This window comes from Biomphalaria glabrata, chromosome 5 (genome assembly GCF_947242115.1).
Source record: "Biomphalaria glabrata chromosome 5, xgBioGlab47.1, whole genome shotgun sequence".
Lineage (NCBI taxonomy): Eukaryota > Metazoa > Mollusca > Gastropoda > Planorbidae > Biomphalaria > Biomphalaria glabrata.
In genome coordinates, this window is record NC_074715.1 from 20,083,829 (window position 1) to 20,098,356 (window position 14,528).

Here is a 14,528-nt window from a genome sequence, read left to right on the forward strand (position 1 = left end):
TATGCCGAACTGGGAGTCGACCCCTTAGTAAGATTGTGAGAGAGCGACGCATGAGGTTTGCTGGACATGTTCTCCGACAAAATGAATTATGCATAAGAAGAGTTGCAATGATATCCTAGTACAACTTGACGCCACTCATTCATGGAGGTCCTCATGGCAGGTAGGAAGAGGCTTCAGACATTACCAGTGACAGATTTTTATGGAAACAGCTTGACGTCAAATGCTCCGAACGGCGCGGGAGGGTCTAAGTCAGTAAGAATAGCACATTAGGTTTTTGAAATAAAACTTTTTAATAGCAGGAAAATGCAGTGTAGATACCTCAGAATATGCATTTTTTTGGCTTTCAATACAAGAAATAGTGCTTGGCGGCGGGGCTTCGCCCCGCGCTGGGGGAGCTCCTAGCGCTCCCCCAGACCCTCTTGGCGGGGAATCTACAATTTTTGGAAACAGCTTAACAGCAAATGCGCCGAACGGCGCGGGAGGGTCTAAGTCAGTAGAATAGCACATAAGTTTTTGAAATAAAACTTTTTAATAGCAGGAAAATGCAGTGTAGATACCTCAGAATATGCATTTTGTTGGCTTTCAACACCAGAAATAGTGCTTGGCGGCGGAGCTAGGAGCTCCCCAGACTCCCTTGCTAGTAATGGCGGGGAATCTACAATTTTTTCACTAACTCATGGAAGAACCTATTCTAGGGCACAATAAACGTCTTCCGAAAGAATGAAGGGTCAGAATGTAATACAAATTATGTACACACACACACACATGAATACCCTAACCAAACCCCCCCCCCTTTCCCCCCGAAAAAAAATTCTGGCTACGCCCATGATAGTGGTAATATATAATTATATATAATATATATAGGTCTGTGAAGTCATCTTTTTTTTCAACACTTGAGTTGCATCCCTTAATTTTTTGTTTGTTTACAAAGTTTCATGTTTGAAACAATCGTGTTTACAAGTCTTCAAGTCAAAGACTATGATGAATACTTCTAATAGTATGAATTTGGTAAATGAAGATCTAGATTTATTCTTTATTATTACACCACCTTGTGAAATATTGAAGATCTATATATAGATTATAATAGGTCTAGAGGTATGATTACCCTATATTCTATATTATATATATATAGTATACTACAGTATAGTCAGAGAGAGATCTAGTATATAATATATATAATATAGTTATAGTTATAGTGACACTAGATCTAGAGTCTAGTACGTAGTGACTAGTCACCTAGTGACTTACTCAGACTTACTCAGTTACTGACTTACACTACTAACTACTGACACTACTGTGACTAGACTCCTCTAGTCACAGTGACGGTGACCAACAGTTACAGTGTAACTGTAGTCTGTATATTATTTATTAATTTATATTTATATTATTTACACTAGTCTGTATTTTAGTGTTTACTATTTAATATATAGATCTAATTTAAATAATTTAATAAAGTGAAATCTAGATATACTATCACTACCTAATTATCTCTTTAGACTCTAAATAGTAGGATGGCTGCCTGGTCGTGAGGTTTGCGCGCTGGACTGTCGTTCGGATTTATCGATGGTCGAGGGTTCAAATCCTGCCCGCTCCCATCCCCCGTCGTCCTGCGGGAGGTTTGGACTAGGAAGTAAACTATCTTCAACTCTGAAGGAACATCCGAAACATGTAAAACAAACATTTTAAATACTCCAAATTCTTGAGATCACGAAGGGTATGCTTTTATATGTTAATCAGTGATGTGTGATAAATTTCATGCCTGCAACATTATAATATTGAAATTTTAAAGTCTAATACATCTACACTAGTATAGCCATATTATAGAAAACTACTTAATTTTGACTTAAATTACATTTTCAGCTTTCTCTCAGTATTGACACCTCTGGCCAGATTTTGGTATTATCTGGATCAAAAGCATTAAACCTATTCCTAGAAATAAACTAGATTTGCTCTATCTAGTCCTAGAAATAAACTAGATTTGCTCTATCAAATGTATGATGGTTTGCTTAAAAAAAATAGGTCTACATTTCCAAAAGCTATTAAACTTTATCAAAACTACAATATCTCAAAAGTTTTTTTATTTTTCTTTTGTCTCCACTGGGTAGGCCTAGTAAAAATGTAATTTATCGATAACCAACCAAGCCAATTTAATCTGTCAACAGCGGCCACTTGTATATTATTTAAGCATAATGTGGAAATTTGTACTGAATTTAAAAAAAACATTTCATTTAGCTCTCTTATAATTTAGCTTTTTATAGGCAAAATTTGTTAGTTTCAGATAGATGAAATAAAATTAATATCACAATATCCTGTACAAGTTATTTTATTTATTGTTGTATTTCATAATTATGTTTATTTTAGTGATAATTTCACTCAAACAAAACTATTTGTTTATTCCAAAAGGGTCTAGTCCCAATAATTTCAGGCTAACAGGACTCTACTGTATATTTATATGTGTATATATATATATATATATATATATATATAAAGAAGAAAGTAAGGCATGTATGTATGTGACGAAAATAAATAAAAACGACTTGACCAATCTTGATAAAACTTGGTAGAAATGTTCCTTGGGTACTAATTTAGACCGTAGTCGTGTAGTGTATGTATTGTAGCCCTAAAACGAACTTAAGACCCTCAAAAAAAGTAAAGTTGTCCGACTCTATTAAAGCTATAGTATTTATGGATCTAGTCTTTGTTTACAATGTTGACATGAGAAAAGATTGAAAGGATGTAGATCTAGATCTAATTTTAAGAACTAAACTTTGCACTTATAGTTTGTTTTTTTTGACACATGAAAATACAAAATTTTATATAGTCTATTGATTTCATTATTTAATAAAATTAACCTTCAAATTTGTGTTTCAAAAGCATTTTTACATTAATTCGTTATTTATATCTTTATATCTTCTTTCATTAGACATTGCCAAATGGATACAAATTAACACATCTCTCTACTGAATCTATTCCTAGTTGTAAAACTCTTATTCAACTCTAAGATGATAAAACTTCTTTTCGCAAAGATAGTTTTATGCTTTAACACATGAACATACTAATTATAGTCCATTCATTTCAAGTTTTAATCAAATTAACATTCAAATTTGTTTTTCTAAAGCATTTTTAATACATTCGTTCGCTGTTCGCAAATGCTGTACATGTAGCCGCGTTGAGATAGGCCTATATTCATTCATGAAAAAAGGTCACGCAGAGCAAAGCCTTCATGCAGCACAGAATGAACTCTATAAAAGCCATTTTTAACACTAGATTAGTCTAGATCTAGATCTTTGTCTACCTCAAGATCTACTTTATACTTTAACACATGAACATACAAAATTAAGTCTATTCATTTCAAATTTTAATCAAATATATGTAGGCCTACAAGTAAATGTTTTAATTTGAAAAAATGGATTTAAGTAGATTAGCTATTTTGATTTGATAGCTTCATTCACACTATTTTTACATTTACACATTCGCTTTATTTATTACATTATTATTTCGTTAATTGTTTTAAAAACACTCTCAGTGACTATATTGACAGTAATACGCAAATAAAGACCTGCGGGTCGCTGGTAAAATATGTCTAGTATATGTATATATATATATATATTGATCTATATAATATATTTGTATGTATATAGTTATTATTTAGCCTTAACATAGTCTATATCTATATTTTAGTACATACTATATAAATAATATTCTAGATCAAGTCTAGTACTAGACTCAGGAATTGCATTGGTCAAGATGTAGGCCTACTGAAAATGGTAGCCAAAATAATATGAATGGTTCTATTTAGTAAAGGAAACAAATCACACAATATAATTAATTAAATTTTTTTAAATATGGCAGCAATCTAGATCTAGATTAATACTGGCACTCAAATAATGAATTTTTATTCTATAAACCAAGATCAACTGATTTATTGACCTTGAAAAAAATAATTTCTGTAGGCCTACAGAAATGATTATGTTAAACCTAGGTTTAATTCATTGGGTAATATTGATATTTTCTCTATTTATAGTTATTTTTGTACACATTGTAGGCGTAGACACTAAAAAAAAAGAAGAATACAAATAAAAGAAACTCTGACAATGGCTCAAGGTTCAGAATCACAGTTTGAGTTTTTCTATTCCAAATCATCTCCATTCAGTCAACATCATCCTTCAAAGTTTGTCATTGATGGTATCACTTTCAACTGCGCAGAGCAGTACATGATGTACAGCAAGGCAGGTTGGTTTTATTTTTGTTATTTCAATTCATCATTATTATTTCTGTCATGGACTTGACTTGTTTTAGTTTCGAATCCATAGTTGTATCAACAACATGTTAACTTCCCACCCATAAAGACACATTCATCTCCCCTCATCTCACTCTGATGGGGTTGGGGGGGGGGGCATGGCATGGACTTTTATCCAATGAAAAGAGTTTTCCTGAATCTCTAGCTGGAGAACTGAACCCTCACATTGAGCCTGTAGTAAATAGACTTATACAGTAACACTGTTATCGTCTTCCTCATTCTCATTATCTCATTCAAATGATTAGACCAATGTACAAGATGAACTGCGCAGTGGTTTCCAAATGAGGCAGCTCTCCCTATAGATTTCTTTCTATATGGGTGTTTTGAGGCCAGTGTCTTGTTCAAGCCTCTTGGTAAAAAATGCAGCTTTGAAGGACATGGTCAGCATTCTCAAGTGATGGCAGATTTTGCTAGTTCCAATTTTTTAGCTTCTGGAACATAGGCTGTCTCATCAATGTTGTAATGTTTGTATTGTTATATTTGAAGTTTTCATATTTCAAGTAGGGCCTAGGTGCTGTAAGTCAAAGTATTCACTTTGTTATTCATTGAAATCCAGGTTATATACATTTGCATATTTGACAGAAAAAAATTAAGATATAAGACATGGAAATTCCTAACATGACCATTACAGCCTATTGTACACTAGTTTCAAAATAATATGGTCTGAATTACATGAAGGCAATTTTTGAAACAAAATGTTGAAAGACAAATTGGTCCTGAGAAATAAATAATAAATTATGTATAAATAATTTTAAAAATCCAACTAGCAATGTTGTAAAAAAAAATTCAGTTAATAACTATATATTATTAAATAACTATATGATATAATATAACTATATGTAATAATATAACTAACTATATGATATAATATAACTCTATGATATAACATAACTATGTGATATAACTGTATGATATTAATTAACTGTATAATATTAATTAACTGTATGATATTATATAACTATTAACTATATGATATAATAAAGCTATATGATATAATAATTCAGTGGTCTACCTCTTTTACTAATTATTTAAAGTCCTCAATTTTGTAAGTCTACACACTTCTATATCCTAATGCTGACTTAACCAAGCACAAGTTAATGTTTCAAGGTGTGAGTTCTTACAGTTTTAGCTTTGGGATGATTTTTATTAATAGACCACTTCTTATTTATATGCTTAGCAAAGTCAAACTTCAACTAGCACAATATTTAATCAAACTATTTGACTATTAGATATTAAAAAATGTTCCCATTTTAATTATTTAATTATTAATTGATCATGTGGGCATTATCCATCAGACCCTTTTTTTCATGTGGGTAGAAAGTTAATAATATAAAAATAATCATTCCAGTTTCTTTATAAATTGAATTACTCATTAAATGATGGACATAATATCTTCAACATTACAAACTATGAAGTACAACACTTGGTCACCATACAACATCATGTTTCAAGGTTCAAAGGTAGACTGAAAGAGAACATCCATCATTGGACAAGATGTTAGAAAATTTAATCACATTTTAGACTATCATAATTTTTTAATATTCAGGTTTAGTTTCTACTTGTGTTTACTTTTATGTAACTTTATGTTTTTATAGTGAGAATTTGATTACAGATACTAACATTTGTTGGAAACAAAAATATGTTGTTGTTTTGTTTTTCTCTGATTGTTGTTTCTTTAATTATATGTAATTTTTTTTTCCTTTTTTTCTTCGCATAGTTTTGTTCAATGACACAGAAATGCAACTGAAGATTTTGTCTGCTCCTAATCCCAATCAACAAAAGAAATTTGGAAGACAAGTTTCAAATTTTGATGAGAAAATATGGAAATCGAAATGTGAAGACATTGTCAAGAGAGCTTCAATAGCTAAAGTGAGTACCTAAATTCTTATCTTATCTTATATAATACAGACGTAACTTCAAAAAAGAAGATGATTACGTCCTACGCGTCATGCATTTAGTTATGCATATTAACCAATGACTTAAATTCTGCCAAGTCACTGGTTTTCCTGGCTAGCTCAGGCAACCCATTCCATGCTCTAATAGCACTAGGGAAGAAGGAGAATTTGTACAAATTTGTCCTAGCATATGGGACGAGGAATGTGCCTTTATCTTTGTGTCTTTCAGAGTATTTTATTAAATTTTGCTTTTGTATTTGAAGATTATGGTTCAGTGTTTTATATATAATTGCTACTTTACTTTTGAGTCTTCTGTCCTGAAGGCTTTCTAAATTTAGTGATTTTACTAAAGGTGTTACTCTAGTCAAATGTGAATATTCGTTTGTTATGAATCTCACTGCTCTATTTTGTGTCTGTTCCAGTTTCTTAATGTTTTCTTGAGTTGAGGGGTCCCAAACGGAGGATGCATATTCTATTATTGGCCTAACCAAGGTTAAATAACATTTTAGTTTTATGTTCTTATTTGATTTATAGAAATTTCTTTTAATAAACCCTAATTCTTTGTTGGATTTTTTTAAAGTTTCGTCAATATGTGGATTCCATGACAGTTTTTCATTTATTATAACACCTAGGTATTTTGCGTTTTTAGTCTGTGTTACTGGTTTGCCATGAATAATATAAGTGGAATTAATTTGTTTTAGTTTTATTGTTACTCTTAACAACTGACAATTTTCTGGGTGGAAAGACATGCTCCAATTTGATTCCCATTTCTGTAATTCATCTAATTCTCTTTGTAAAATATCTGTGTCTTGTGTTGTTTTTATTGTTCTATATATTATGCAATCGACTGCAAATAATCTGACTTTTGTTCCTGAAGTAATGCTATTTGGTAAATCATTTATGTAAATTAAAAATAGTAGTGGACCCAGACTGTTCCTTGAGGTACACCTGAGTTTACTGTTATCATTGTTGATTTAGAGCCATTTATTTATTTAATTCAGCTTTGCCTATTATTGATATTAACCTTATGTGCTTGAGGTTGTGTGCAATATCTTTCTGCAAGTCAGCCAAGTTTGATTGTTTGTTATGGTGGCCTACACTGTCATACAAAGTTTGATTGTTTGTTATGGTGGCCTACACTGTCATACAAAGTTTGATTGTTTGTTATGGTGGCCTACACTGTCATACAAAGTTTGATTGTTTGTTATGGTGGCCTACACTGTCTTACAAAGTTTGATTGTTTGTTATGGTGGCCTACACTGTCATACAAAGTTTGATTGTTTGTTATGGTGGCCTACACTGTCATACAAAGTTTGATTGTTTGTTATGGTGGCCTACACTGTCTTACAAAGTTTGATTGTTTGTTATGGTGGCCTACACTGTCTTACAAAGTTTGATTGTTTGTTATGGTGGCCTACACTGTCATACAAAGTTTGATTGTTTGTTATGGTGGCCTACACTGTCTTACAAAGTTTGATTGTTTGTTATGGTGGCCTACACTGTCATACAAAGTTTGATTGTTTGTTATGGTGGCCTACACTGTCATACAAAGTTTGATTGTTTGTTATGGTGGCCTACACTGTCTTACAAAGTTTGATTGTTTGTTATGGTGGCCTACACTGTCATACAAAGTTTGATTGTTTGTTATGGTGGCCTACACTGTCATACAAAGTTTGATTGTTTGTTATGGTGGCCTACACTGTCTTACAAAGTTTGATTGTTTGTTATGGTGGCCTACACTGTCTTACAAAGTTTGATTGTTTGTTATGGTGGCCTACACTGTCATACAAAGTTTGATTGTTTGTTATGGTGGCCTACACTGTCATACAAAGTTTGATTGTTTGTTATGGTGGCCTACACTGTCATACAAAGTTTGGAAGAAGAGAATTTGTAACCAGAACCAATTTAATGTCAATTAAACAAGCTTATGTGTTTGCTGTAATCTACTGTTGAAATAGCCTCAAATATGTGTTTCAAATTTTTTTTTAATAAGGCTTATCTTCAAGTCCAAAGATTAATGAGGAATGTAGTATTTCCTGTGACTTTGCAGCCCCAGCTGTGACCTACATATTTTGCCACAAAACAGCGCAACCATAACCATTGTCTGCAGGTGGTTGATTCATCAGATTTTCTTTCAGTCTCAAATGTATATTCCTGAGGCCTTTGTAAGTGACCTCCAGCTGTCTCATTCTGAAGCCACATGCAACCAGGTGCTCTCTTCTATGTCAGTTAAAGCAAGTTTCCGTGGGGTCACCTCTATTATGTCGGCCACCTTTCAGCTCACCAAAAAAAATACTGCTTTTGGCACATGTTCGTCTCCCATACAAGATACTTGCCCTGCCTAGCATAACTGTCAGACCATAAGAATTAATGTATTAATTTATTGCTGAACTATTATTAGATTGAAGCTGAACTCTAGTACTTCTGTTTTAAATACATTTTCTCACTGATTTTATTAAAGATGCTGCAAGCTTTTTATCTACATAGTGCCGACAAGTTTTAATTTTGTTCTAATGCTTTTTGCTGGCATATGTCTTGTACCATTTCACCAGAAATAAATAGGCATTAGATTAGTAAATCATATGTTCATTGTTGAATTTGATTAAAATTTAATGTCTTAAATAATGTAAGTTTATATCTACTGAATGTTTTTATTTTTATTTGATACAGAAACAATTATCTTTTTAATTTACCTTTTTTTCTTTCTTTTCTTTCTGTTCTTGTAGTTTCAACAAAATGAGGATCTCCAAGAAGAACTCTTCAAAACCTTTCCCAAATTACTGGTTGAGGCAAGTCCTAGAGATACTATCTGGGGCATTGGCTTAGGTGTATCTAATCCAAAGGCTCATGACAAGAAAACATGGCGGGGGCAGAATAAGTTAGGTTACATCCTGACTGAAGTAAGGAACCAACTCATGGATGACCAGTCTCAGGAAAAGAAATAAATACTACAAATGAACTTTAATTTCTACCCTGACAAAAAGAAAAAGGCCAGTACTTATGTTGAGGTATTGCAACCAGCTGTTCTATCATCATACAAGGGCTCAATGAACATTTTGTAACACTTACCCCCCTTTAAACAAAACAATAAGTGATATTATATAAAATATGTTATATATTTTATGATGTTATAAAATCTTAACTTTGCTGCAAAAGAGTTTTCAAATCCCTTTAGTAGACTCCCCTTTTTTATCTCCTTCCATATAAGCACTAAAAGCAAATTATCTCCAGTCAATTTTGAAATGCATACAGTCAATCAGGTAGCCCACATAATGATACAGACATGGCCTATGAACACGTCTAGAAAGTCCCAAGGAAAACTGAATGATTTCTATCAGGCATATTTGTTTCCTTTTCATTTACTGCTAGATAATCTTTTAGCATCACACTCTTTCAGAAATATAGAAATAAGTTTTGGTTGTGAACATGTAATAAGAAAACTTGATAACATTTCAAAATTGTCTCCCTCTTTCTTTTTTTAAATGCTGACTCACAATCACAAGAAAACAATGGTCCACACACCCCACTGTCCACACACCCCTCTGTCCACACACCACACAGTCCACACACCACATGGCAGAATGTTGAGTGCTGCTGTAATATCATCTATTATTTTATAATATATATATATGTATATTTTCTTTGATATAAATAAATGTTCCAACAAAGTTGTTTTTTGTATTTCAATAAATATTTTGTATTCCAATAATTTTTAACCTCATTTCATTTTTGTTGAATCACTATAGCAATACAAATTATTTTATTTTTGTATTTTGTTTATTCTAGCTGTGCTCTATGTCAAAGAGGGATTTGTTTTAAACTATGGCTAAATCAAACTGTGATGAGAAGTTATGATTGTTAAATTATGGCTGCAGCTTTAGTTGAAAAGAAGTTATGGTTGTTAAATTAAGGAGTCTTATTTTTACCTAGAAAAAAATTCTATTCAGGGTATAATTAAAAGTAAAATTTGATACAATTTCTAGAGTCACATGCTGTCAAGAATGAACCTTCTACTGCAATATAGTTTTTTACTTAATAGAAATCATAACTAATAAGATGGGAAAGAATTCTTCCTCACATTACAATAGGAGGAACAATCAGCATTGTGGCCCCTCCTACTGTCCTCCCAGATCACCATATAGATGAAAAAAAGTAAAGTTCTTCCTTCTTAGATGTATAACTTATCTATATACCAAATTTATATTTTATATAGACAGTAGATTAAGAAGGAATGCAGTATTTTTTTGTGGCTATAAAGACCTAGCTGTGATCCAGTGCAGACATAACCATTGTCTACCCATGGTCGGTTTAAGTTCTCTTTTCCTATGCCTGTTTTGGGCAGTAGATTTCCTTTTAGATTCAAATGTTTACCTTTACTCAGTCGTTGGATTGTGGCTCCAAACATCTAGTACAATAATCCGATGTAGGCTTATTTTATCTAAAATGTAGAACTTTAAATAACTTGAAATAAAGTTAAACAGACCTTAGGAGCAAACTGGCATAGAACTTTTAGTTAAACACAAGATTCATCTTGAAATGAGATATAGTTGGAATAGAAATGAAGTGATCATTTTAACAAATATCTAACTCACAACAAATGCATGTGTTTACTAGTTTCCCTAGATGTATTATATTTGAGACCTAAAGAAAATCAGCTGCCAAGGACAGACACAGACGGCGAAAAGAAAATCTCAATCAACCACTGGCGGACAATGGTTATGCTTGCCTTGAATGTGGCAAAATTTGTAGGTCACAGATGGGGCTGCGTGGCCACTGAAAACACTGAATTCCTCTTTAATCGGAGACAAGCCTTAGTATTATTATTAGATGTATTATACAGACTGATAAAGAAACTTTTTAAGCGTAACTAGTATTGCTTCTTGTTTTGTTTAGCTTTATAACTTTTTTTTTACTTATCTGTAGAAATGGCTTATAAATTATGATTAAAATTCAAAACTAGAGATATTTTTCTTGAGCCACACATTTTCTTTGCCTCCTTACAGCTGTCCATCTCTCTAGTTAGAAGAGAAGACAAATTTAAAATGCTCAAATAGAATTTAATTACCTGCTGTAAAAGCAAGGGCAACAACTGTAGCGAGAAAGTAAAAGCCCTGGGCCTAACATGTATTGATTTTACGCTACGGGCTCAAAGTTTTTGCAATAGAAACACTATTAGAGCGTTCACTTTTTTTTTTTTGTGTGCATAAAGCACTGGAGCTTAATTTTGAAATAGATTTTACGGTGCACTCCCACGATGTCACATGGAATCAAAATGACTTGAAAAGCTCATGTTTTTTTTTAAGTTTCACTATGGCAGGAGAAAAAAAGAAACTCAAGATGGAGTTGTTTTTTTAGTGTTGAAAGAAATGTCACAATTTATTTTTGTTTCAATTATTCTGTGACGTAACGCTGTAACTGAACTAAAAAATAAATAAATGTAAAGTAGTTGCAAGTACTTTCAATTGTAATCTCATCTCCAACTCTCCCTGGCCAAACCTTTTGTTTTTCTAAACATTTTTAATTTAAAATAAAAGATCATTAACTGTTCAGCCCATTTGTTCTGAAAGATTGGAAGATACATTGCTTCTAAAATATACTTTACTTAGCTTCTGAAAGATTGGAAGAAACATTGCTTCTAAAATATACTTTACTTAGTTTCTGAAAGATTGGAAGAAACATTGCTTCTAAAATATACTTTACTTAGCTTCTGAAAGATTGGAAGATACATTGCTTCTAAAATATACTTTACTTAGCTTCTGAAAGATTGGAAGAAACATTGCTTCTAAAATATACTTTACTTAGCTTCTGAAAGATTGGAAGATACATTGCTTCTAAAATATACTTTACTTAGCTTCTGAAAGATTGGAAGAAACATTGCTTCTAAAATATACTTTACTTAGCCTCTGAAAGATTGGAAGAAACATTGCTTCTAAAATATACTTTACTTAGCTTCTGAAAGATTGGAAGAAACATTGCTTCTAAAATATACTTTACGTAGCTTCTGAAAGATTGGAAGAAACATTGCTTCTAAAATATACTTTACTTAGCTTCTGAAAGATTGGAAGAAACATTGCTTCTAAAATATACTTTACTTAGCTTCTGAAAGATTGGAAGAAACATTGCTTCTAAAATATACTTTACTTAGCTTCTGAAAGATTGGAAGATACATTGCTTCTAAAATATACTTTACTTAGCTTCTGAAAGATTGGAAGAAACATTGCTTCTAAAATATACTTTACTTAGCTTCTGAAAGATTGGAAGAAACATTGCTTCTAAAATATACTTTACTTAGCTTCTGAAAGATTGGAAGATACATTGCTTCTAAAATATACTTTACTTAGCTTCTGAAAGATTGGAAGAAACATTGCTTCTAAAATATACTTTACTTAGCTTCTGAAAGATTGGAAGATACATTGCTTCTAAAATATACTTTACTTAGCTTCTGAAAGATTGGAAGAAACATTGCTTCTAAAATATACTTTACTTAGCCTCTGAAAGATTGGAAGATACATTGCTTCTAAAATATACTTTACTTAGCTTCTGAAAGATTGGAAGATACATTGCTTCTAAAATATACTTTACTTAGCCTCTGAAAGATTGGAAGATACATTGCTTCTAAAATATACTTTACTTAGCTTCTGAAAGATTGGAAGAAACATTGCTTCTAAAATATACTTTACTTAGCTTCTGAAAGATTGGAAGATATATTGCTTCTAAAATATACTTTACTTAGCTTCTGAAAGATTGGAAGAAACATTGCTTCTAAAATATACTTTACTTAGCCTCTGAAAGATTGGAAGATATATTGCTTCTAAAATATACTTTACTTAGCTTCTGAAAGACACAGCTGGAGAACACTTGTAAAGTTCGCGAGACACACAGGACACCAAAAGAGACATTATTGCTAGACGAAGAGAGAATGTTAACAGACCTATCTCTGTCTACAACGAGGTAGCGAATTCAGTTGGTCGTAAATGTCTTAACGTATTTACTCTTAATGTACTCCCGAACTCAAAGGCAAAGGCTATTTAACTCTTTAACCTTCAGTGACTTTGAGCCCAATAGAGCAATAGAGAAAGTGAAACAAAACAAAAGGTTAAAAAAAAAATGTTTATCAACTTTAAACAAAAAAATCCCACTAAATAGGAAGACAACAAAATCGTTGACATTCATTTTCATTCTGCAGGAAGAAGGAATAATCTCCCTTTGTAATATATATATATATATATATATATATATATATATATATATATATATATATATATATATATATATATATATATATATATATATATATATATATATATATATATGTAGTGGAGTGGATATCTTGTCAGAAAATACCGGCCACTCCGATATCCACGTGACCCTTCACCCTAGATGGCACCTTATGTCCGCGCATGACAAGGCAGACCAACGTGGGCACTGTCCATTCGACCGGCATCTCTGGTCGCTGTAATGTCCGTATGTTACTGGACCTAAGTCGTCTCCACTCCCTTTTGTGCTTGGTTCTACACCATGTGTTCACCTATGGCTGCAGGTCTTTAATGCATAATAAACAGTTGGAATCGTCCTACGAGTTCCTTTCATCATTTAAAATTTAGTTGTCTTCTGTGCCAAACCCACCACAGAAACTTGGCAGCACGAGTTGGGTCAGGAAGGGAGACTACACTGTTGGATCAGAAGACGTCTAAGAATCTGCTTCCTGACAACCGAAACTAAGAAAGTGACAACCAGACGTAGATGTCTACAAGTAACAGTTAGTTTTTCCTGTTTCTAGTTTCTTAAGACCTGCAGCCAGATGGAGAGAAATATGGTGGAACCTAGTTCAGTGAAGGGGAGAGACGTGGGTCCCATGTGCAGTGGAGGAGAGCCGGAGGGAATGGAATGTGTCACTAGGGGGATGTTGACTCGACTACAAGCTGAACTTGAGGCATTGAAACTGGCCTGTCAGCGTTCTCATTACATCATAGAACCTGCTAGAAAAATGAGACATTTCAGTGGGGATGGCAGAAATGATGAATTTTCAATTGAAGATTTCGTCAGAGAAATAAGAGATCTATGGGAACTTTGGCCTTACCTCTCGCCTCAAGAGAAGACAGCAACAATCATTGAAAAAACATAAGTGGTCCAGCTAGAGTAGAGGTAGATCTTCAGCCACCTCATATCAGAAGTGATCCAGAAGCGCTGCTCGATGCACTTACCTCTGCTTTTGAAGTAATCATACCGGTGTGAGAGGCAGAGATTACATTTCTGATGTCGCAGCAGAGAAGAAGTGAGTCGCTGCTTGAATTCTCTCACCGACTATTTAAGGAGTTCACAACGGCCATCAG

At 32.9% G+C, this 14,528-nt stretch overlaps 1 protein-coding gene across 2 annotated transcripts; it reads left to right on the plus strand.

Moving 5' to 3' along the window:
* The first annotated feature begins 867 nt into the window (after positions 1–867).
* LOC106065608 (N-glycosidase YbiA-like) lies at positions 868–9,916 on the plus strand. Of its 2 annotated transcripts, none has more exons than XM_013224467.2 (4): positions 868–1,008; positions 4,046–4,233; positions 6,018–6,169; positions 8,922–9,916. In XM_013224467.2, exons 2-4 carry the CDS (start codon positions 4,095–4,097, stop codon positions 9,138–9,140), a joined length of 510 nt encoding a protein of 169 aa, XP_013079921.2. In that variant the 5' UTR covers positions 868–1,008; positions 4,046–4,094; the 3' UTR covers positions 9,141–9,916. The 2 variants fall into 2 exon arrangements, with proteins under 2 accessions (XP_013079921.2, XP_013079929.2); XM_013224475.2 differs by having other exon boundaries at positions 916–1,095.
* Positions 9,917–14,528: the final 4,612 nt, after the last annotated feature.

Coding starts and splice junctions, on each gene's coding strand:
- LOC106065608 (XM_013224467.2), top strand. CDS start 4,095: ATGGCTCAAGGTTCAGAATCACAGTTTGAGTTTTTCTATTCCAAATCA. Junction 4,234..6,017: donor CATGATGTACAGCAAGGCAG/GTTGGTTTTATT, acceptor TTCTTCGCATAG/TTTTGTTCAATGACACAGAA. Junction 6,170..8,921: donor AGAGAGCTTCAATAGCTAAA/GTGAGTACCTAA, acceptor CTGTTCTTGTAG/TTTCAACAAAATGAGGATCT.